Source organism: Filicampus tigris, chromosome 13 (genome assembly GCF_054856515.1).
Source record: "Filicampus tigris isolate MCC_2025a chromosome 13, RoL_Ftig_1.0, whole genome shotgun sequence".
In the NCBI taxonomy this organism is placed as follows: Eukaryota; Metazoa; Chordata; class Actinopteri; order Syngnathiformes; family Syngnathidae; genus Filicampus; species Filicampus tigris.
In genome coordinates this window covers 5536131-5560504 of record NC_141229.1, presented here as the reverse complement: position 1 = coordinate 5560504, position 24374 = coordinate 5536131, and the positions used below count along the sequence as shown (strand labels likewise).

At 41.6% G+C, this 24374-nt stretch overlaps 4 protein-coding genes across 6 annotated transcripts; 3 read left to right on the top strand and 1 right to left on the bottom strand.

Annotated features, from left to right (window-relative positions):
- Positions 1-24: 24 nt before the first annotated feature.
- On the bottom strand, positions 25-12593 carry fbxo30a (F-box protein 30a). 2 transcript variants are annotated; one of them, XM_086049448.1, is made up of 4 exons: positions 12516-12593; positions 7656-8052; positions 5231-6772; positions 25-4880 (listed from the first exon to the last, which is right to left on the bottom strand). In XM_086049448.1, exons 2-4 carry the CDS (start codon positions 8022-8024, stop codon positions 4677-4679), a joined length of 2115 nt encoding a protein of 704 aa, XP_085905574.1. In that variant the 5' UTR covers positions 8025-8052; positions 12516-12593; the 3' UTR covers positions 25-4676. The 2 variants fall into 2 exon arrangements, with proteins under 2 accessions (XP_085905574.1, XP_085905573.1); XM_086049447.1 differs by lacking the exon at positions 12516-12593 and adding an exon at positions 9091-9419.
- Positions 9396-11778, top strand: LOC147137327 (protein GVQW3-like). Its single transcript, XM_086049454.1, is given in 5 exon segments — positions 9396-9779; positions 9898-9963; positions 10065-10179; positions 10385-10486; positions 10489-11778. Coding segments are annotated over 5 exon segments (609 nt in total). The 5' UTR covers positions 9396-9704; the 3' UTR covers positions 10740-11778.
- LOC147137325 (nucleolar and spindle-associated protein 1-like) lies at positions 11899-17521 on the top strand. 2 transcript variants are annotated; one of them, XM_086049450.1, is made up of 11 exons: positions 11903-12107; positions 13201-13263; positions 13370-13519; positions 13586-13736; positions 14339-14428; positions 14502-14611; positions 14721-14881; positions 15311-15459; positions 15741-15851; positions 15928-16033; positions 17123-17521. In XM_086049450.1, the coding sequence occupies exons 1-11, from the start codon at positions 12033-12035 to the stop codon at positions 17208-17210; spliced, it is 1254 nt and encodes a 417-aa protein (XP_085905576.1). In that variant the 5' UTR covers positions 11903-12032; the 3' UTR covers positions 17211-17521. The 2 variants fall into 2 exon arrangements, with proteins under 2 accessions (XP_085905575.1, XP_085905576.1); XM_086049449.1 differs by having other exon boundaries at positions 11899-12107; positions 13370-13736.
- Positions 17522-18516: 995 nt separating this feature from the next.
- Positions 18517-24338, top strand: pacc1 (proton activated chloride channel 1). The gene is made up of 8 exons (XM_086049453.1): positions 18517-18812; positions 19596-19698; positions 19783-19992; positions 20842-20996; positions 21064-21203; positions 21849-21990; positions 22422-22529; positions 23310-24338. Exons 1-8 carry the CDS (start codon positions 18783-18785, stop codon positions 23469-23471), a joined length of 1050 nt encoding a protein of 349 aa, XP_085905579.1. The 5' UTR covers positions 18517-18782; the 3' UTR covers positions 23472-24338.
- The last annotated feature ends 36 nt before the right edge of the window (positions 24339-24374 follow it).

Here is a 24374-nt window from a genome sequence, read left to right as displayed (position 1 = left end):
GACCGCCCACCACAGGCTAAAAGCTGCATTGCAAAGCCTCTTTATTGTTCTTATCGAAACGCTTCAAAAGCTGGCAACCTGTGGTGAAAGCACACTTCACAGCTGGAGTGAAAACAAAGGCTTTAGAACACCAGTGAGAACAACACAAATAAAAACAAAATGAAGGTTCACAACTCAAAAAAAAACAAAAATAAAATGGAGGTACACACACACACACTGTTTAACATCGCACTGTGCCTGAGAACTGAACACTATGAATGGATTTGTCGCAATTGGATGGAAAACCAAATATGGTCAATTTTTCCCTAACAAATTGATACAATTGGTCTGTCACTAAGTTCCTTATTTTTGCTCCATAATAACAAATAAAACGCATTGAAAATAAATGTAATATTAACTCTGTTGAACTGTCTGAGAAAAGTACAACTCAGGATACAGCGGGAGCCGTGCAGCATTATGATCGCTGTAAATTTGCATACATATTCATTTTCAGCTATTAAACTGCTTAGTCAGCACATCACTCATGGCTCTAAGACTTGTAAGAAAAAGTTTGGGAAGATGTCACCACAGTCATTTGCTGTTGGGCATCACGCCCTGCAGTGTGAACGTAGCCTTAGATGACTACTGCTGGCACCACCATCCAAGTTCTACTATTTTCATCAATCACAGGATACTTAATTAGCAGGTTTTGATAGCTTATCAAATTATTGATTGACCAAATGAACATAATTTTTAAGTTGTTTTTGTCAAAATACCAAGTTAAATGATTTACTGTAGTAATCATTTTGAGAACGCGAGGCTTTCCGTCCAACAGCGACTGACTACAAAACAAGCCGGCAACCCACATGCATTATAATAATAACTAAACATTTTACAGTACATGCTTCAAGTGCAAATCCATAATTCACAAAAATAAAAATACTCATCTGGATGTTACAGAGGCAGCTTTCAGAGTACCAGGAAGAGTATAAAAAAAACAAAACATAAAACACGCTCCTTTCTGACACTTTGAAATATAAAACAGCTTTTTTTTTTTTTACATTTCTCACACAAAAACTAGATCAAAGAAATAGTTATTAAAATCATACAGTAAATCTGTTCATGTCAACACTGCAACACACCGCTACGCTATATTTAACACTGAGGCCTTGTTGCCACTTTAAAGAGTAAATAAGCAAAATGGCCTTATCCACTCTTTCGTTAGCGTCACTTCCGCTACCCGCTAAAGCTAATATAAAACGTAAAGTGAGATTAACGCCGTTTTAAACTAAAGCAATCATTCTCAATTAAGATAGTAGTGGCCAAATTTCTGAAACTCATGGGAGGTAATTGGAAACATAATACTTCAGGTGGTTTTTGGAAAACAAACAAAAACAATAATAATAATGCCGGAAAAGGTTTAATCTGAAATTTAAGATACAAATACTCTTTTAATCTTAAGAGAATTTCAGATTTTTGGGGTGGGTGAAAAGTAAAACTAAATTTTCATCTCATTCTGAAAGCAATTGGATCAAACGAATGTGGTTAAAAAATAAAAAAATCTCTTTTTCTGTGATTTTTTTTTTCCATACCAAAAGCTTTTATTTAACAAAAATATTTCATTTTTGGAAGTTTTCATGTTCCATCAAAATTTTGGATTAAAAGAAAAACCTTTCCTTTAAAATAAAAAATATTGAAACACCTTTTTCTTTTTTACACCAAAAACAATCAAATGTTTTTTATGTTTTTCAAACTTTTGTTTTTCTTTTTATAAGAAATATTTCAATAATCTTTTTCTTTTAATTTAAAAATTGAAATTAAACATCTAGATTAAAAGAAAAAAAAATAAACGTAAAGTTTTATTCCCCCCTTCCCTGCCACAAGGCACAGAGATTTTTCAGGGCGTTCTTTTAGATATTAGAGATAAGACATTGTATCAAAAGGAAACTTAAGGATAAAAAAACAAAAATAGTATATTTTTTCGAGAAATACATTGACAATTTTGCTATGTCAAATTCTACTTTCAACACCCCCCAAAATTCTTAGGGATTTCGTTAATATTGGGTTTCAGAATCTAAGAAATATTTTGACATTTTTCCCAGACCAAATAATGTTTACACCACACCAAAAAAAAAGTTTAAAATATATTTTTTTTATGTTTGATATTTCTTTTGACCCACAAATTATTCTCACATTCTTTTGGAACAGAAAAAAAAAAAATCACAAATAAACATTTGAAGTATTTCTTTTCACACCCCCAACCTGAAATGGTATTTTTTTCGTAACTACAACGGTGAAACATTATCAATCTCACTTTACCTTTCGTTCTTTCTTTCCAACTTCACATTGTGCTCCCGCTAACCATTTTAGCGTGCTACAGAGATCCAGCGAGGTTCATTATTATTCGACGTCCCGTGCCTGCGGGTGATTGTTTTATTTTCTCCTCCTGACGCTCGCCATTTGAAAACACTCTGATGGTTTACATTCAATTTAAAAAAAAAAAAAAAAATTCCTGCTACATTTTCAGATTAAAGACAGCCGATGGTGAACGCTCCTCCCCTTTAGCTTAGCGTGCCAGCGCAATTAGCTTCGAGGTAACATCGCAGACGTGAAGGTGTTTGACCATGTCAAATATTTTGCTAACACAGATGTTTGGTCGGTGTTGCTGTATAGAAATGAACCTGCGGCTGTTACGTCCTCAACCGACGACGTATGCACAGTATTGACTTTTGTTTGCTATAAAAATAAACAGAGCGTGAGATTATTTACACAACAGTGGTGTGGTTGTGGATGTGCTCATTTTTAGGGAAAGAAGGAGGAGTTCAGGATGTTTTTCTGTAAACACTTGAGTATGGAAAGCCATTTGAGCCTTTATTCCACATCCTTGCTATTCATCTTGAGGTCCATCTATAGTCCAAGTACACCATGTCTCTACTAAGGAGACATTTCAGACAACTCAGCGCACTAGTAAAGCTTTTACCCCACTGTTAGTGCTACTTTTGGACTATGACAGTGCGATTAATAAACGCCACTAATAAGACAGTGATTCTAATAGTCGGCCATAAAACAGTCAAGGATATTGAATAAATCCTGAAACAGCTTTCCATAAAGCTGCTTGAGCACTTATTTCATATCCATCTTAAAGCCGGGTTTGCGATTTAACAAAAAAAAAGTTAAAACTGTAAACCCGACAGTTGTAGGCAATGCGGCATCAGCGATATTTCTGCATAACAAGTACGTAATCACCTATTTTTGCTTTTTTATTTATCGTACATTCCCCAAAATAAAACTTCAAACATACCCTTTAGTGTTCTCAAAACACCCCATTTCAGATAAATCATGCTATCACTGTTGCAGCCAGGGCTAATGTCAGCTTGTGTGCAGTGCTAATGCTAGCTTAGTGTTGCTAGCACCGGATATTTGTTGACTATTTATGACAACTATGCAATCTCTATTTTTTTTTCCTCGGAATGGGCACGTTTGTGAATCGCATTTATGCCCATTAGAGAGCGGTGTAGTGTTGGTCAGCGACTTGAGGGGGGGAGAAAAACAAGGCTACATTCAAATCTTGCAAGCGGTTTTAACACCGCATTAAGGTCTATGTACTAATACACTCGTTGTCGTCATTAGGAGGACAAATTTGGCATAGTAGTCTTGACAACTATTTTATTAGTGAGGTAAAACTGCATTACTTGACATCTGTGCACTATTAGTACTACAAGTGATGCCCTGGATGTTAACTATTAGAAACGTAACACATCGCAGAAGTTTACAAGTACAGTACTGTATTAGTAAGCCAAAAGTGGCAGTAGTAGTGGGAAAACATTACAAGTAACACAGTCTTTCTACTAGTGCGCCCTAGTAGTTAGTCCACATGGACTAACAGAGCGATAGTGAATAAATGCTCAATTATTTGTCAATCTTGACAATCCAACGCACGAGTAGAACGACTGTCTAACTGTCAAAACCAGCAGTTTTTCTACAAAAGCAGAGGAAACTAGCTTTTTTTGAAAAGAAATCTATTAGGGAGAACAGTACCTTTGACAGGATTTATTTTTTTGGGCTTTATTTTTTGCGAATGTCTGAATAGTCGTTTCCTTCTATAAAACAGCCAGAATAACATTTACGAATGGCTTAGATAACAAAATTATTTTTTTATTTACCAATATAAATGCGCCGTCAGTCAATGGACCTTAATCCATTCTGGAAAAAAATTGTGTTTGGGTTGTATTGTTTAGTGTTTTTTGTTTTGTTTTGTACATGGCGACCATCATCGTCATTTGTTTGAGATTTTGTATTTTGTCGCGATCACCAAACACACACTTCTGCTACTTAGTGTGACAATAACTACTGTATGTGCTCTGTTCGAGTGTAAAATGCCTAAACTTGTCCGACGTGCAAACTGTGGCCTTTAACTCCAACAAAATCCCTCAAAAACTGGGCTCATCTAAAATATAAAGTGCTGCACCGCTGCCATCTCCTGGTTATCTTTACAAGCTCAAACCACTTCTCCGTCTCACCTTGCTGAAAAAACGTATTTGCTGTCCGTAGATGTCAATAGCAGCGAACGTTCAGATTCTAATTACCGTCTATATATAGATGGCAGTGCTAATTAATAAGTTAAGATGGATATCAAGGACATGGAATAAATTGTCAAACGGCTTTCCATAGCGTAAAAGAACCTGACATTGAGGAGTTTAGGCCACGGGCTTGAGCACCGAGCGTAAACAGCGGCCCTCCTTGGTCAGCTCGCGGGTGAAGCACATGCAGGGCAACGGGATGGCCTCCTCGCGCCGCGCCACCGTGTTGAACTTGCACTTTTTCAGGTGGTCCGCCATGCTGGTGATGTTGGCGAACTTCCACTCGTTCACCGTGCCGAAGGCCGTGCTGAAGCGCCACACCTGTGAAAAATGGAAATGTGTTTAATGAATTCTTTACAGCTATGAAGAAAATAGCGCTTCTGCTCGCAAAGAAATTACATCATAAATGTAGGGGTGGGTAATTTATCAACATTTTATTGTGATTTCGATTTTGGCTTCTCGTGCAAAATGTTGACTATTATTTTCCAAATTAAAAGTAGATGTTTAAAAATGATTTAAAATGCTTTCATAATAGACTACAGAAATCCGAGAAGATTTAATGTTGAGAGGCTGAAAAGGATTTGGACAATTACAAATCAAACTAACTGATGAATTGATTATCAAATTAATTTTTGTTGAGTGTTCACTACAACAACTTCACAAACTTCTACCTTGTCCGTGATCTGCCACGACAGCGAGCCGTCCTCCCGCCGCTTCTTCTCCCACAGCAGGACGACCATGCCGCGCATCTGGAGGAGGCTGGCGCACACGTCCCTCATGGTGCGCGATGTCCGCGACAGCTGACACAGGCTAAAGCTGTCCAGGAAGCTAGCCACGTGCTGGAGCACCTCGAAGGGCAGACCGCTGAGCTGGTCGCACTTGGTGCCCAGGCGTGGGGGGGCGCTCCTCGGCGGCTTGTCTGCGCTTTTGGCGGGGAGGCCCGGCTGCACGCCGAAGGAGCCCAGGTGCCGGTCGTGGATGATGCGGAAACCCTGCACCGACGGGCAAAAGCGCCTCTGCGAGTAGGTGCAGCCGTAGTACGCCAGGGGGCAGCGTTGCTCCATCCAGCCGTTGAGCCCCGCGTGGATGTCGCCGTGCACGTTCTTGAAATGCGAGGAGAACTCGTCGCGGCGAAACAGCTGGCCACACACGAAGGTGAACATGGAGCGCTGCTTGGTTTGGTAGCGCGCCACGCACTCAAGCACCAGGTCCAGGCGCAGCGTATGGAAGGGGCTGGGGTTGGACAGCTGCGGGCTGGCGTGGTCGCATGCCGACGCCGACGCGATGTCGCCCACCATGGTGTTGGTGGCCAGGATGGCGGAGGGGAAGGAGAAGGTCTGCGTGCCGAAGTCGATGTGGTAGCCGTCCACGAAGCGGCTGTCGGAGATGCCGCGCCCGCCCGGCGAGTCGCCCAGGCAGAAGAGCAAGGCGGCCGTGATCAGGTCGATCCCGTGCAGGCCCATGGGGTCGTCGGCCACCTCCAGGTCCGACGTGTCCACCGACTTGTCTTCCATCTTGGCGCGGAAGAGGTACGGGTCCGAGAGTAGCGCACGGCGGCCGTTGAAGGTAAACATGCTGATGCCGCGCAGAACCTCCACGTTCTGGAGTTTCCGCTCCAAGCAGCGGTACCTGAGCTCGGTGGGTAGCTGGTGCAAGAAGTTGTTCCTCACCTGGTCTGACAGGAGGAAGGGCATGGGCGCGGCCAGCGATTCGGCCTGGGGGACCGGCAAGATGGCGGGAACAAAGTCCCGAGGCGCCTCGGGCCACACGGGCTCCCGCGCCTCTTCCTCCTCCACCGGGTCTGCTATGGCATCTTCCTTGTCCTCGAAAAACAACTCCACGAAATCCTCGTCCTCTTCCGGCCAAGCAACAGCGCCGTCACCCTCGTCCGCACCTCCCACCGCCCCCAGCTCGCATTCGGAGTCCGAGTCGCTCTCGCGCATGTCCACGTTCTTTCCCGCGCCGCCGTTGTCCCCGTTCACAGCGACCACACCCTTGGAGTGCGTGAGGATGTCCAAGGCAGCCGCCAAGCTCCGGCTCGTCTCCACCGAGGCTCGGTACAAGTCGCTGTAGGGCTCCTCCTCCATCTCCACCGCCCCGTTGGTAGCCTCGCCGCCGGGAGCCGTGGCCATCTTCTCGTTGTCCGCCTTGCCGTCCTTGGACACGGTGGTGGTGACTTTGAGCGACTCTAGGAGCATACGCTGGTCCTGCAGGTACAATTGCAAAGGGGTGGACATTTTTCGGCAAATTTCCTTAAGGTTTGCATTTAATTTCCACAGGGATTTAAGATGTGGAATTTTGGAAATACAGTAAAACCCCCTGCTATATGAGGGTCATCTCAACCCACCCCTCCCACGACTATTTTACATTTACATTACACATTTTTTTTTCTACAGTATATAGGCAAGTATGATTTCAGGGAGGCAGAGAAGGTCCCCGACTGAACTCCAGTAATCGTAGTTCTCACAGAACAGAGGAAATATACGCCTGTGAGTAATGCTGTATGCTCATTTATTTTAGCCCCTCTATTGCGTTTTGCATGATATGTTAGCATTAAGCTAGCAGACTTTTGTTATTACACAGTTTTGCCAAATATTTGGCATTTAAACGGACAATGTTTAATTCACTGTTGTTTTGTGTGTGGGTTTTATCGTAAACTAGGACTAGGACTGACAACAAATAAGCACCTTGAAGCACCTTTTTCTTTTTTACAGCAAGAGAGTGACTTTGTTGCCACCACTTTTGTTTGGTAGAATTTAGTGCAGTTGTCATAATGAATGCTTATAGACCGCAAGTCAAAGTGTTAAGTTAACAGCTCTAATTCAAGTAGGTAAATAAACCGTCTTTCATATGAATTCATGGTTTACGTACCTTTAATTTACCATAAGCCTGAGCCTAGCCTTTTCACTTTATTTTTACTGTCATACAGATTTATATATTGCATGTGGTTGTTAAAAAAAAATACATCAGAAGAGGGCCTTGAAAAAAATGACCGCTGGACTACTAGAAGAGTAAAGTTCCCTGGTAGATGAAGAAAGTATCAACCCATTGATCTATGTCGATCTCATTCCCTGAATTTCACAAGCGTACCTGCAGAGCCAACGCCATGTCCAGCTGTTCCACCTCATCAAAGTCCCGGCTCAGGTTTTCATAGGACTTGCGGTCCGCGTAGCTGACGGGCCAGCGGTTCCACTCCATGGTACAGCACACGATGCTGGCGGGGCAGGTCTCCAGGTGCTGCGCCATCTTGGCCCGGGCAACGGAGAAAGGGCAGCCGAAGCCGCTGTTAAGGCACGGCAGGCGTTCGTATGGACACAGCAGGCGGTGCTCGGGCAGCTTGCACGCGTGGAAGACGGCGCCGCACACCAGCGGACAGCCGATGAGGTCACAGGATAGGCCCGCCTCCGGTCGCACCATGCACCGCCGGTTGATGCATTTAAGGCAGTGCGGGTGCAGACCTTCCATCTTCTCTGAAAGGCGATGGGGAACAACCCTGGAGGGTACAACATGACCTCTTTGCATCTCAAAGTCACATTAAGTGGCGGAGATTTCAGAAAGAAAACTGCTCAAAGAAAACTGAACTAAAATCAGAAGCTCTTGTATGTTTTGGATATAAAATATTGTTTTAAAAATTATTCTTTAAAAAACATTTGATTAAAAATAGAGAGTTTAGTTTGTTTTACTGGGTTCAAGCCACATGATTTTGAGTCCCGATCCAATACCTTGAAAGAAAAAGAAAATAGAGAGGAAATCACAATTATAGTCTTTTTTTTTTAATCAAACGAAGGTATCCAAACATGATACTTTTTTTTATAAGCTAGAATAACTTACAGCAGTAACCCAAACCAAAAGAAATGTTTCAGGAAAATTAATTTAAAAAATGAAAAATTTTAAGTTCGCTTATTTCCTTTTTTTTTTTTAAACAAAACTTGGATGAAATTCTTCTGGCACGTTTGCGTCGTTACCCAATACTATAGCTCATGTGATTTCAATAACACACCATGTCAACATATTGCACATACGTACACGTGTGTTTCATAAACACAGAGTGCCTGCCTGGGAGTGTTTACGAAAGCGACCGAGTAACATGTCGCAACACCGCTATTTGGTTACATGGAAACTCGGCAGTTCATCCAGGCTGACCCCCCTCCACCACTTGGGGCTTTAATGGAAAATCAGCGGCTTTTGCTGGATGATCAGACCACGATTAATACCATAATCCATCACATGAGGGCTGTTGCTCACGTTTGTATACCAATGGCAGCGAGCTCAAAACGAGCCAGTCACACCGACTAAAACAACGATTTCGCTCAATCAACCACTAATACTTATAATGACAACACGTGCACATTATTCTATGCTTATTAAAATTACGGCGTTTTGAGAAAACAGGTGGCTCTAAAAAAATAAAAATAAAGTTCGAGAAGTTCGCCGGACAAAAGAACAACAACACGGCTAAGCCTAGCAAGCATGCTACACCTGTTAGCCCCCCACTACAGTTAGCAACGTTAGCTTTGTTCAAACAGCTTACCCGGAATTTCGGCGCGTCGTCTGGTACGGGAACAACTTTATGGGGTATTTAGGTCAGCTCCGCGGACGTGAATATTGTGGCGCCGACAGTTAGGCGCACATTTCTGGGGGTGTATTTAAAGCACCCCTGTAACTATCGTATGAGTGCGGTAAATGGAGCCGCACGGTCACTTCTTCTTCTTGGTGCTGCACGACTTCTTTGGGGCGCCGCGCGATAACGTCATCACGCACATTGCGTTGTGGTGTTTTCCGCCAATCATAGCGTTGGGATGCCTTATTGCCTCTTTTCGTTCTGCTCACGCACAATTTTATTATGTGCCTTGTGCCTTTACAGATGTTCTCATGTTATATTCAATGTGCCAATCTGTTCGTACATTTTGTGGGTTAAAAAAACTTTCCTGGAAAAAAAGAGAGGAAAACAGAGAAAATAAAGACAATAGTTAAAGATTCACACTCCAGTCCTTTAGGTGGCGGTGATGCATCTGAACGCTGGTGGGAGGAAAAGAAGAAGCATACGAGTTGTAAAGATAAATACTGCTGCCTGTCTGACTACAGCGCGGTGTGCGATTTTTTTTTTTTTTGCTTCCTTCTCTGACTTTTTAAGCAAACAAAACTATGGATTTGGATTCCATGAAATATGCGGAGTTACGCGGTCTCGCGAAGCAGCTTGGTCTAAAGGCTAACAGGAAGGTAAGGGGGAACATTTCCCCACGAGCTAACTTTTAGCTTAATGTTGAAAATTAATTAGGTTTTCTTAATAAATAAATAAATAAATACTCGTCTAATTGCTCTATACGTGTGAAAATAGGCCGACAAGTTGTTGGAAGACATTAAGAAGCATTTTGAGCAACAAAAGGACACTGAGAAAGACAAGGTAAACTTCTTGAATCACGTGTGATATTTTGGCGCGGCAGATTCGTCAAGAGTGTGGGACGGGGATCTTTTTAATTGTTATGTTTTTGTTTTGTTATCAAGGAAGTAGAGATGGAGGCGGACATCAACGCCGAGGTGAAGGCAGACGAATCCAAAGAGGTGGTTTGCATGTCTTCAGACATGAGCAGGCGAGTGCACGATGCCAAGGATGAAGCAGGTCAGCAACACTTTATATACGTCCTCAACATAACACTGTATATAACATTGTACTCAGATTGAAGTGGCCGTTCCAACAAGACTTTGCATTCTGACAGATTGTCATTTTTGGGAAATCTGGTCACATTGCAACTGCAATAGCATTAGTTTTTTTTCACAGAATATAGAAGATATGCTCTTGAGTGTTTTTGTATCTTCTGTGCCAGGTCGTCAAACAACAAGCACAGAGCAACGAACAAACCTGAAGTTTTTGGTCAGGTTGGGGAAAAGTCCATCCGAAGCACTGGGATTGCTGCAGCAAGTGTACGGAGTGAGACGATGTCACGTTCGCGTGTTTTTGAGTGGTGCAAGAGGTTTAAAGAGGGCCGCGAGGATGTGGAAGATGACCACAGGAGTGGAAGGCCTTCAACGAGCAGGACTGAGGCTAACGTGGAGCGCGTCAGGCAGATGCTGCAAGGCGATCGTCGGTTGACTGTTCGTTTGATCGCAAATGAACTGGGCCTGAACCGGGACAACGTCTGGAAGATTATCACAGAAGATTTGGGCATGCAGAAAGTCTGACAGGTCTCTACCCACTAATCAAATATAGAGGGTTTTAATTAACTTTTTAATGAACTGATGAAAAAAGTCAGGAAAATCCCATGAGAATATATGAACTTTATTTGGGGTGATCAGTGGCTTGACTTTGAATACTGTGCTGGGTTTTAACTTGAGTTTAAATGTGATTGGTTCATTTTGAATACAGCCACACCCCCAGTTATAAGAGGGTGTGCACACTTGTGCAACCGGAATATCCCAGTTGTTTGTTTTTACTTCCCCTCAGAAAGATTTCACTTTATCTTTTTCAATGAAGTGGGTCACCGTAGTGGGAAAACGTTTAAAAATACTTGCTTCTTTTGGTCTGTCTTTTTTTTATTTTTTTATTTAATATTTTTGGACAATTTTGCACTAATGACACATTGTGCCGGTGTGAAATGTGGACTATTGTTTTTAACTGAAGATTATTTCTAGTTTATTTCTGTTGCGCATGGGTGCAGCGCAGGACAGCGCAAGATTGCCCATGTTTGACACTGGTTGCTAAGCGACTGCAGGAAGTAGCCGGGTGCCTTTTCCCACTGTTTTGGACAAAAGGCAGGGCAGCTTTATTTTTATAGCACATTTAATACATAAAGTAACTCAATGTGCTTCACTTAATTAACTCATTCAATCCCATATTCATATGTCTTTTCACAGTCCAGCCATTTAGTCCCAGCAATTTATTTATATATTTTTCTAATTCCTTTCAAACGTTTGGGTACTGAATAAGTTAAAGGACAACATTTAAAAACATTTACAAGCAAAATAGTGAATTTAAAAGCAAAGGGAAAAACGTATCTTATTAAATTAAAAGAACATACAGTGAACATGTTCCTGAGTATTAATTTGTGTGTGTCGAAGAGTGTTTTTTTTTTCTCGTTCGATTTTGTGCTTGTAAATGGGGACATTTCTTCTAGTAAAGTGAACCATGTAAGCGATGAAGTGAAGTGACAGTCGTGACTAGAGGAGTCGAGATGGAGGTGAACACAAAAATGGACAAAAAAAAAAAAACAATCTCCATGTTTTTTTTTCTGCGAAGAAAAAGAGGCATATCATACATTTTTCATGTTATTCATGTGTTCTCTGCGATTGGCTGAGGGGTTCCGCAATTCCGCATCTCCGATTGGACGAGACAGTTTCCTCTCACGCAATCAGCCAATCATGCACTCCGCGCCCCCGTTTTGAATCTCAAGTCGTTTCGGGTAGTTTGGTGAGAGTACGGTGTCAGTTTCTCCTCTTTTCTCATTCGATTTCACGACTTATTAACCATACTAAACTATGGATTTGGAGTCAATGAAATATGCGGAGCTACGCGACCTAGCGAAGCAGCTGGGTCTCAAGGCTAATATGAAGGTAAGGGGACGACGATTTCTTCGGCGCTAACATATAGCCTAACGACTGCTATCTTATTTGAGTTCACAGGCACCGCTTCGTTCAAGTTGTATAATACCATATATTGCTATCGCACACTCACGTCCACATACTACCTACAAAATACATTCAATAGATAGTTTACACTAAACCAAGCCAGCGACATCCGAGTACTGTGCTTAATGTCCGTGCTTATGTGAAGCCCCGATCGTGAACCCAGCCTTTGAAACGTCACACCAGCAAACACACCTGCCCACATCTTCGAATTGGCTTCAATACAACGTCTTCACAAAACTCCTTGTTTCAGGTTTAAAGCCATGATTCAGTCAATAAAACAATAATCCAACTAACCGCGTCTAAATTGCACATTAAAACGAAACGGAGACTTACCTCACGACACACGTGAGGGGGTATTTTTGCAACGAAGCATCTCATCGATCCATATCAAACAAGCCAACGTAATCCAGCGAACCTTACTATTTTCACACAAAAAAAACAAGACGGAGATACGTCATTGTGTCGCACACACAGCGTCGGCAGTGAGATCGTGCTTTATTTGAGTATTTGCTATTTTCACCGTTTTAAATTGGCTAGAATTGCATAAAAATTACAGACTAAGTGACCATTAGAATCGATTTGTGATTTAAAAAAAAAAAAAGAATTTGACCATATTTGGACTTCCGAGATTTTGGGCGACAGTGACTATATAATTTTATTTTAATATTTCAAGGTTGCAATAATATTACAATTTAGAACTTCAAACAAACAAACACAAATAAAATATATTGTACAGTTATAGTGTCGCTGGGCTTTCCGAGCACGGCTGACAAGTCAAGTGCTGTCAAACGTCTCTGAAGAAGGCAAATGTTGATTGTTGAAATTGCACAAGGTCTTTGACTTACTAAGAAGAAATTATGCACATTTTTTGAGACAAAGAACATACACATTAATTGGACACTTATAATTTATTTTCCCAAGCCACGCAGAGCAGCAACATAAGGATGTAAGCCGCATGCGGCTCCGGAGCCGCGGGTTGCCGACCGCTGGTCTAACTGCTATATTTGTGTGCAAATAGGCGGACAAGCTGGTAAAAGCCATTAAGAAGCATTACGAGCAAGAGAACACTGAGGAAGATAAGGTACACTCTTGAATGAAGTCTGATGGTTCGGCCCGGCCGGTAGATTTGTCAAAAAGCAGAGCGGGGTTCTTATTAAAAATGCTATTTTTGTCTTTTTGTTAAACAGGTGGAAGAGACGGAGGCCAATGTCACTGCTGAGGTGAAGACAGATGTATCCAACGAGGTGGTTTGCAGCTCCTCAGTGTTTGTGAACACACGTCGAGGAAAAGCAAAAAACACAAGAACCTGTGATTCTGATGCCAAGTTTGATGATGAGGTATTCACGTCGAGCACCGAGGCCACATCCGTCAACTCAGCAATGAATGTTGTTTTTCTTCCAAAGGGAGGCAGTGAAGTGGTCCCACAAGTCCACGCCAACAAGAAGAGACGATTGACTTCTCTGTCCAAGACTGAGAAGATGGGAGAGAATGAACCTCTGGTCGAGTCTTCAAACATGAACAGTCAAGTGCAGAGTGAGGCCCAGGATGAAGAAGGTCAGTAATGCTAATATTCATCAGCATGTTGTAGAATTTAGAGAAGGTCCCCAACTAATCCCAACATTTTGTTTTGATATACGGTGCTTATTTCTCTTGTTTCATATGTCAGTTTTAGTTTAACTGGGATGGAAAAACAGCTTGAAGGAAGTCTTGTTTGGAGAACTGTACAAATTAGAGTGAGGACTCGGATGTTAGTGTTGTAATGAGTGTGAATGTTTACTTAAAGGGGAAATCAACACAAACATTTTTTTTTCAAGAATGTTTCCAGTAGGCCCACTAGTTGAAACATGGCATTCTGATTAATATTGCGTTTGCGAAATATGAGTTAAGGAGCAAAATCCACCCGTTTTTAGCCATCTCCGGGGGCGGCCATTTTGTCACTTCTGTCGAAAATGACATCACAACTGCTCAGCCGTGATTGGTCGTTACCTGAGCCCTGAAAAGCGTGTGGGAGGGATAAAAGTATACAAAATAAGATTATATGGTCTAAAGATACCCTTTATCGTGGATATTTCACTTATTTGGGTAGGTCTGGAACGCACCCCCTGTGATGAAAGAGCATTGGTGTTCAAATGATTATTATTATTTATTTTTTGCAGGTAATGTTCCCAGTGTGGCCAGAGCTGGTAAAATTCCTCGTTACAAGGGGCGGCAGGGGAAGAGGGCGGCCCTGAAACCAGTCACTCCCAGTAGGTGCTCCTTTTCGTCAAAACACTTGAGCACCATAGGACAACATTATTACCGCTTCCTTTTCTCGCACAGACTTCCAAAAACTCCACGAGGCCCATTTCAACAAGATGGAGTCCATTGACGCCTATGTGCATAGGAAGAACAATAACAAAAAGAAGATGGAGCATGTTCAAGAGGTCAAGGTACACACACACACACACAGGTGTCTTTTTTGAGCTGACAAAACTAATAATGTACGACAGAGTGATGCAAAAATGAAGTCCCGTCTTGTTGTGTTGTGGCGTGGCGCAGGCGGTGAAGGCGAGTCGCGTGTCCTTGTTCAGCCCCGCGCCCTACAGGAACAAGAATCCGCTGACTAGGGACAAACCAGATCCTCAAAGCAAGATGGCCGAGAAAAAGAAAGATGCTGTGTTCGAGCCCTCCGTGTTTTGCACAAGGAGGATCAACGTCAGGTGAGTCCAGATGTAATATTTGCACAATGTGATTGCAGATTCTCTCTCTATCTATACATCACTGTACGTTTTTTTTTTTAATGATTTATTTATTAATTTTTTTATAATACAGTAGTAACTTGAGATAGGAGTTTAGTTCATTCCATGCTTCAATCACTTGTAATCTCAAGTCACCTTTCCAGCATTCCTCCTCTGCATATTTGTGCTGCTATTAGAGCTGCAAAATAATTTTCAGGTTCTAGAGCATCTTATTAAGTGTAGGTTTCGCAACACTCTTTGTAATTTTCAACTTTTAACTATGGAGATTGCTAAAAAAAAAAAAAAAAAAAATGACATCATCAAAATACTCAAAAATCAAAATGCTGATCACATTGATTAATGTCCCTCTTCCCTTTCCCCGTTGTACATATAATATATGTTTCTGCGCAGGTTTTCCGAGTTGATGCCTGACAACGAGTCCAAGAGGTCGCTGGCGAAGACGCCGGCGCGCATGTCGCGGGCCTTGGCGACCAGCACGCCCATGAAGCAGACGCCCGCAGGGGGGAAAGCCGCCGCTTTGTCTGCCGCCAAACCTTCAGGTCGGTGCTACACCTGCATGCACAAATCCTTACTTTGGAACATGAATGGAGCACAGGCGCGTCAGTGAACCTTTTTTCAGTTACTTTGGAAAATCAAACAATGAACTTTCAAGTAAATTGCACCAAAAATATAAATAACATTGCAAAATAGAATTCGGACCCAAGATTTTCGCTCCAGCTATTGACGAGTACTTGGGTGAATTAATTTGGGGGCTGTTCATGAGAACATAGCCTGATAACAGCCTTTGTCTCCCCCTCCCCCCCCCCTTCAACCCTCAAAGCATCCTTTGTGTTCACTGGCAACACAAGCGCCACTCCGGGAACGCAGAAGAAGGCCGTTTTCGACCTGAAGGCCAGCCTGTCCCGCCCGCTCACCTACAAGCCTCACACGGGTAACAAAATGTCCGCCTTTTCAATCACGGCACCTCTATATTAACCACGTCTGACTGTGTCCGTTTGTGCTTGTAGGCAAGCTGAAACCGTTCGGCGACTCCAATGACGACAAAGTCGCCAACAAGTCTTTGATTGCCGACTCTCGTAAGCAAAACTACAAACAGCACAAAGTGCAGACCAGGTGTGTATTATGAACTCTTACATATTGTTCATTTCCCTTGCATAATAGTATGTTCCGTTCGAAAATCCTCATCATTGTCTATATTAAATTATGAACTGTGGAGCTTTTCTAAATGTATTAATACCCACCCTGCCTGACGTAAATAAAATGTTTAATCAATGTTTCAGGGGAAAGGGAAAATGTATTTAGAGATTCCCCCAGAACTCTTCAAAGTTCAACAATCGCATGTCTGGGCACCTGCGCAACATGCGATGGGAACACAGACTGTTCACAGCATCCCATCAAAATCCACATTTACATGACTTGGACTCTTAAAGCGGAAGTAACCCTAAACATATTTTTTTCAAGAATATGTTCCCAGCAGGCCCACTAGTTGAAACACGGCATTCTGATTAATTTTGCGTTTGTGGAATATTAATTAAGCAGTTTTTAGCCATCTCTGGGGGCGGCCATTTTGTCTTCTGTCGACTGGAAATGACAACACAACTGCTCATAACAACCAATCACGGCTGACCTCTTTTCTGAATCTGAGCCGCGATTGGTCGTTCAACCAGTGGGCTTGCATGGAACATATTCTTGAAAAAAAATGTTTGCGTTGACTTCCGCTTGAACTGTTTCAAGATTCCCCCATGAATTGCCTACAAATACCATTGCATGGCGAAAAAACCTAAACCATTAGTGAAAGCTGTGGAATCGTGAAAACATGGAGCTTCAAATGTTTTCTAATTTCAAAATATTAGGGAATGGAGCATATTAATAAATGCAATTATTATATTCCATCTTGATAAAATACAACTTCAAAAATGGAACTGTAGCTTTGCTTAAAACAGGGGTGTCCAAATCAGGGCCAACTATCCTGCATGTTTTAGACGTTTACCTCCTCTAACACAACTGATTCAAATGATCAGCTCTGCAGCAACCTGAGAAGGGGGCTGATCATTTCTATTCAGTATTTTGTTTGTTGCTGCCTTTTGGCCAGTGCAAAGTGCATCGGCGACCGCGGTTCTCCCACACACGAGGGCAATGCAGATTTTCACAATATGGCGCGCCGAACACTGTCATGTTCTCATTGTTTTGTGGCGTTTCCAGGGCGGAGAGACAAGCCAAACAAGCGGAAGAGCGCAAAGCAAAGAAGTCCAACTTGCTGTGTTCGCGGCGAGGTCTGGTGATGACGTAAACGTATTGGACTGCTTCTTTTCTTGTAAATATGTTGTTTTCTGCTGCTATCTTGTTTTAGCATCTAAATCTTGTTAGCCTTTTAGCTCGTGTGACATCAATTTTCATGCGAATTGGAAGCTCACTGTATTTACTTACTGCTTTGTTACCTTGTTGTTTTGAAAATAAAAAGGCTGCAATTTTCACAATTCCATAGAAGAGGAGGGTCTCTACTAGAATCCTGTTATCAGCATTTTAGGACTCTTTTATTTTAGTGGTCTGTGAGATTTTTCTTTTGTGAACTGTCTTTGTTCAATAAATGTGGGAACTATATGTGAGTTATTCTTGGTAACAAGTATCATCGGTTTTAGTAATTAGTCTCAAATCTTAACCTTTTTTTTTTTTTTTTTTTTTCAAAATTTCCAAGTTAATGTTGCAAAAATCAAGAATGTCATGTTGAGGCCCCACTATATTTCAAGTCATCACTTGGGTTAAGCAAAGTCTGAAGTCATAAAATTTTGCTAAGTCACAACATAATGTTTAATAGCAAAATGCTAAAATTACTTTGATCATACAAAGTATATTTATGCCTTATAAAATTGAAGTGCGCAACTGCGTATGGATTGCATTTTTGTATATATAATGTAAGAAACTGCATACGTAAAAATCTTGGTTACCTTATAAAACTACCATATAGGTTCAAAATATTAGAAACCGTAAAATACAGCCAAAATATTCCATTTTTTTTCTTGCACTGTAAAAAAATAATGCCAGCTGAAGCAAAGTGCGGTACATAAAAATGTAACAGATTGGATGTAACAAGTCAACTCACCCCTGTTCAAACGCCAGGTTTTGTAACGGAGAAAAATGAAACCAAGAGCCAAAATGAGTGCATTTATTTTTCAATTTAACAGTACGTTTTTTCGTTCAGCCACAGAAGTGAGAAGTGAGGCTTTTGGGGAATTAAATGGTGACAACGGTTAGGTAGAACATGCTAATTACTTTGGCCACAAAGTAGGTAATGTGCTCACACAAACTAATAAATGGCATGGCTGGACAAGTTGGTAAGAAAATCGAGCGCAGTTTGTCCTGAAGCGGCGAGGGAGAGGATATCGCCGTTGCATTGTCTAGGCAAGGTACGTTCCATTTCTACACTCAGACGTCCAAGTTGTCATGGGGATGATATTAAAACCACAAATTACAATTTCGTGTCCGCAAATTAGTATATTGTCGCCAAATTTAATATGTTATGGCCATAATTAAGCCCACTCTGCTCTACCGTGTTGTCGTTCACACCGACAAAAGTAGCGTTACGCTTTTTTCCCCATGGTCCCCGAAGACAACGTCAGGCAGCGAGGTGGTACAAGGAAAGAAGCCACCCCCGGACGGGAGCTTTCTTTTAATGATCGTTTTGCGTCTCTTGGTGTCATGAGATGGTCTTTTATCGTCTTTTGAAAACCTCATCTCTTTGTTCATGTGTCCACCGAGTCTCCTTTTTTGGTCATTGTGCTTTAAAATGTTGACTAAAAGTTGAGGGTGGAGGGGGGAGGCATTCAGCAGAAGTGCAGTTTCGGGAGAGCAGTTTGTTTACGGAATGCTCGGAAAGGACAGCACTTATCGAGAGGTACGTTGTTTTATGTCTAATTGTTGATTTAAAAAAATAAGTCAAATTTGTACAGCTCTTTCCTGAATACTCAAAGATGCTTAATTGTTTTATTACGCGTCAGTTGTGTGTGCGGCTAACAATTAAATCCTTGATCGTGTGTGAGTTGAGCGTGTCCTACACACTTGACGTCATGTGATCCGCATGCAAGTGCAGGAAAAGAAGCCCTTCCTGTGTGAACGAGCTGACTGGACTTAAAAAATGTTTGGAAGTAATTGTTTATTAAATTGTTACATACATACATGCGCGCGTGTTTCAAATTCTGCAAATGTTCTATGACTTTTCTCTGTGCAAATGGGACTCAGCATAATTTTCAAGTCATCAACTGTTCGAGAATAGTTTGAATGTGTTTTAACAAACTTCCCAATGATAGCAGTATTTTTTCAAAATAAAAATATAGTTTTTGTTCAAATTCACTGTTTCAAATTAACGTGCATAGTAGTGTTTCAAGACATTTTATAGCTCGTGATCTGACTTGACAGCAGCATCCTAATTCTTGCATCCACTGAACTTGACTTTTTGGACGGATTCTGAAAAGCTGTGATCATTCTCTTTTGGTTATGCCAAAACTTCATTTTGGAAATATATAAACCCTAAACCTAACTGAATTTTGCTATGCCTGTGAGTATTGCGATATTTTCCGTCTACATGTGTTGCCCCAACGTTAGTTCAAATATCTTCTTAAAGGGTTCGACTATCAAGGCTAATTGCTATCCAGTAAATATCCTCACTGTTGTGCCGCAGTTCAACGATGACGAGGACCACAGTGAAGAAATGCAGTCCCCAGACTTTTTCCGAGATGTCGTGGAAGACGACGGCGAGGAGCGTAATGAGAGCATTTTGCCAGGTACAGACAGTTGTTACTCTAATTTTTCTGCATATTTTAGCTAAGACGACGAGGCAAAAGGTTGTGTTTTTCCCGCTTCTTCAGAGGATGATGCTCGAGGCAGCACGCCGTCCAAGCGGGTCAGCAAGGCGTGCCTGAAGAACGTGTTCACGGTGGTGCTCATCTTCATCTACTTGCTGCTGACGGCCGTGGCCGCCTTCCTGGCCTACCAGACCATCTCCGACTTCCTGGAGAAGCTCAACCATCCTGTCATGTCAGTCACCTACAAGGAGGTGGACGCTTTCTCGCCGCCTGGTGTGTATCAGTGTTATAATAGTTTGAGATTTTTCATTATAGTTATTTGTTGTTGTTTTTTTTTTTAATGGTTTTTATTCAGCCAATCAAGACAGTTGCATTCTATACAGTCAAAATGAAGTTATAGCTAGATGATTTTATATTTATTTATTTATTATTATTATTATTAAAAAAAAACTGATGTGCTTGAGAAAAAAATGAGAAAATACCACTTTCTTAGACCTGTACGAGTATTCACTATTGAGTACTCACCGCTACCAATACAAAGTAATGATACCACTAGTACTATTATCCATAAAATTTCAATGAACACAATGGCAGATAATGGTCAACAAAGGGCTTTCTGTCTTTCTGACGCACATTATGATTCACTGATGTGTCAAACGGTCACACTGTAACACCAACTTCCGGCAAGGAAGACTTAGTCGATGTCAGATTTTTTTTTTCTGCCTTAATCATAACATTCGTCCCGTGCACATAAAGGGAACAGGAATCGGCATTCTTCATAAGTACCCGATACCTTGAACTAAGTCTTCCTTGCCCATCCCTAAGACCAGCTGAGACTCTAGCCTCTTTTTCATGTTACATTTTCCAGCTCTAAAGAAACATAGTTCATTTAAGATTCAAAATTTGAATTGTGAAGTGTTGGACGCAGATGATGAGACAGGCCCCCCGTGTCATCTGGCCCAGCCTGGGGTCTCTGCCAGTTCAGCATTGCACTAAGTTGGATGTCATTTTTAACTGCAATATATGTGTTATACTCCAGCAATGGGGCATGCCGTGAGAATATCACTGCCATGGTGTCTGTCTATGGATTGTTCTGATCAGCCATGATCTCCATCGTTATAGGTATCGCTCTGTATCCCGGCAATGCCCGGCTGCTGAGCTGCCGGCACCACTACCACGACCACATCCCGCCTCTGGTGGACCCTGGGAAGCCTCAAGAGGGAGACTGCGTCATCAAGGAGGTGACCTACTACGGGCTCTTCACTAACCGAACGAAGGTACGTGGTAACTATGGTGCTGTCCTGTTGAAAACAAGCTAACCGTTATTGGTCGCCTGTGTCGCAGAAGGCGCTGGTGGTGCGAGGACCGTCGGACGTCCGCAGTAAGGAGCTGATCTTCATGCAATTCAGTCAGAACGAAACGGAGGAGGACTTCAGCGCAATCACGTACATGCTATTTGCCAAGTTTAGCGACCTGGACAACAGGTAGCACATTTTGTTATGCTAATCGCTAATCAGACTTTTGAACTTGCGACTCCAGTTTGAACTGGATTCCGTAGCCGGGTTTACACGGACCCATGTATTCCGATTAGAAAGGATCCGAATAACCAATCGGAATGAAAATGCTCCATATAAACACCCCAATCGGAATAAAAAGGCCGAATCCAAATGGAATTTCATTCGGATTCACAGGGGTGGTATTCGGAATGAAATCATTCCGCATGACAAAAAAGTTTCCATGTAAACCTGGCTATTGACATCTCTACATGTGACAGAAAGATAACTTGAATACTGACTGTAAAACATTTTTTTTATGGATTAGATTTTTTTTCTGACACAGACACCGCATTGATGCGATTGGTTTGTGTGCTAGAATGATGTTGATCCAATAATATACTTGTTCTGAATTCTACAAAGGCCAGACGTAATCATGAAGTCATCGTCTTTTTATCTTAAACTCGGACACCAATGACACTGAAACTGAAAATGGAAACAAAATCCGCTCAAAGCTCAGAGGCAAGATATCCCAGAATGACAGAACGATCATAGCCCTTACTCAGCATCCAACCAGATTGATTCCATGAGAGCGACATTAGCTCATTATTGACTCTTTAAAATCTGACTCTCCAGTTTAAATAAATCAGAGTTCATGAGGGACTGTGAGAGGAACTACTCCACGTGGACCTTCTCCGGGGGCTTCCGCACATGGGTGAAGATGTCCTTGGTGACGACATCAGGGAAAAGCAACCAATCGGTGGAGTTTCGCCAAGAGGTACGTAGGACCCGACTGATTAATCAGTCTGCCGATAATATTGACTGACACTAGCCCCTTTTCAAAATAATCCTAATTCGCCAGGGTTTTATCGTTTAAACGTCGATATAACTCATATTTTCTCAGTTGTGTTGGAGTCACTAAGAGATGCCTTTGCGTCATTTGTCCACTAGATAGAGCTGTGACTCCATCCAGGTGTCACTTCAAAGAAAACAATGGAGCTAGGAGAAATGTGATTTAACGTTAGAGGTTTGCAAAAGGTTTTAATAGTAAATTCAGTCATTATGTTGCTTTTATAAATCGGTTATCAGAATTTTTTTCTGCTAAATATCAGAATCAGCCTAAAAAAAAATCCATATCAGTTGGGCCTTAGAGGTAATAATGATCGGCTGCCACGTTGTGGCCCTGATGATCGCTGATTTTTCTTTCAGTCCGCTGTGGTCAAATTCAATGACAAGAGGCCCGAAACCGAAAGGAGCAACCAGCTTTTTTTTGCCGTCTTTGAGTGGCGCGACCCCTTTATACAAGAAATCCAACTGGTAAGTTCAAGATCCCAACAGAGATGGCACACACCCCTCTTCCAAGACTTCAAGCTGCTGTCACTCCCAGTTGATGTTCTATACTCTCAAATAAAAAAATAAAACAAAGACAATTACATTTTCTATATTTAAAACAACCAAACAAATTTGCCTCAAGAATGTCCCCGCTAGCTTAATGCTAACATATAACAGAAAATGCCATTGACATGCAATTAGCAATGAATAGTTGTTGTGTTATAACTCTTTAAAGGGCAAGTCAACCCAAACATATTTTTTTCAAGAATATGTTCAATGCAGGCCCACTAGTTGAAGCATTCTGATAAATATTGCGTTTGTGTAAGAAGAGTTAATCCATCCGTTTTTAGCCATCTCAGGGGGCGGCCATTTTGTCACTTCTCTCAACTAAAAATGACATCTCAGTGTAGACAGAGTACGCAAAAAAGTTTGTAGTTACCAGTGGATGCCAGAAGATGATAGCAAAGCACATTCTTGTATTTAACAAGGCTGTAACGGTAGCCTGACTAAATGAAGTTCCTCCCTTCAGTTCTACACAATTGCTTAGCACCAAGTCCATACCAGATGGCGCTAAAGCAATTATATTTTATATGGAGATACAAGCTTCTCTAGGGTGGTTTATGCTGAGTCTTTGTGTATACGCATACTCCGGGTGCAGTTTTTGTCCAATTTATCCGATTAATGGGTCAAGTCCTAAATTGTGTTAAACCAAACCGTACCACTGTGTGGAAACAAAATCTGTTCTTTCTCTTGGAATTCAAACAGATTGTGACGGCAAACCCGTGGTCGTCTGCGGCCATTCTCTGCGGCGTCTTCATGGCTCTCTTCAAGGCGGCCAACTTTGCCAAGCTGACCGTCCAGTGGATCATCAGAATGCGCAAGCGCCATCTGAGGAACAAAGCCCGCCATCAGGGCATCATAAACTGAACACTGGGGACGACAATCGAAAGACGCTTTTAAAAAAAAGCGCAGCCCGGTGTGCAAATATCCAAAATGGTCTTTTGGACTCGAGAGCAGCGTTTCTTTTGGTCATTGTAACATTTCAAAACAAGAGGATTTTCATCTCTTGTTACACAATTTTGTCCTGGGCAAAAGTAGAAACAAAGGGACCCTTTTCTGGCCTGTCTATTATTCTTAGAGTCAAACATTTCAGATCCGACCTCCGTGTTAAACAAACATTCCTGCGTATGCGTCCCGTGCACATAAATGAACGATTACATGACAGTTAAAATTATTTTATGTATTCTTTTTAGCATTCCTACTGTATGTGTAAAGTTTATGTTAATGTCTAACCTGTTGAACGTGTTTGTGCTGCAGATAATTTTTTATTCTGACATTAAAAAAAAAAAATCAGGTGTTCCAAATACACTTATCACCCAAACATCATCTTTAATTGGTTAACGAGGACTCATTCACGTTTGTTTTTATTCATTTTTGCAGTGTTGAAAGAAGCCTTCTGTAGTCCTGCTGTTGCATCTAATTTGATCAAAATGACTTGGATTTGATTGATGATTTTAGGAATGTATGTGTTCATATTTCATGTTTTCAAAATTATGTGTGGATAAAATATCTTTGTATGCCGAACCTTCAGACTTCACTGTCATCTTATATTATCCTTCTGCTTGTTTTTTATTCTTCTTAAACATCCGCACTCCTGAAAGCGAGTCAACTATTCAAAGCAAAATATTCAGATCATTCAGGACATTCAAGCAATCATACCCCAAATTCACACTTTTTCACGATTCCACATTTTTCATGAACAAATTAATAAAGAGAGATTTTTTCCTAATTCTATATTTGTTTGCGTATTCAATTATTCAAACCATTCCA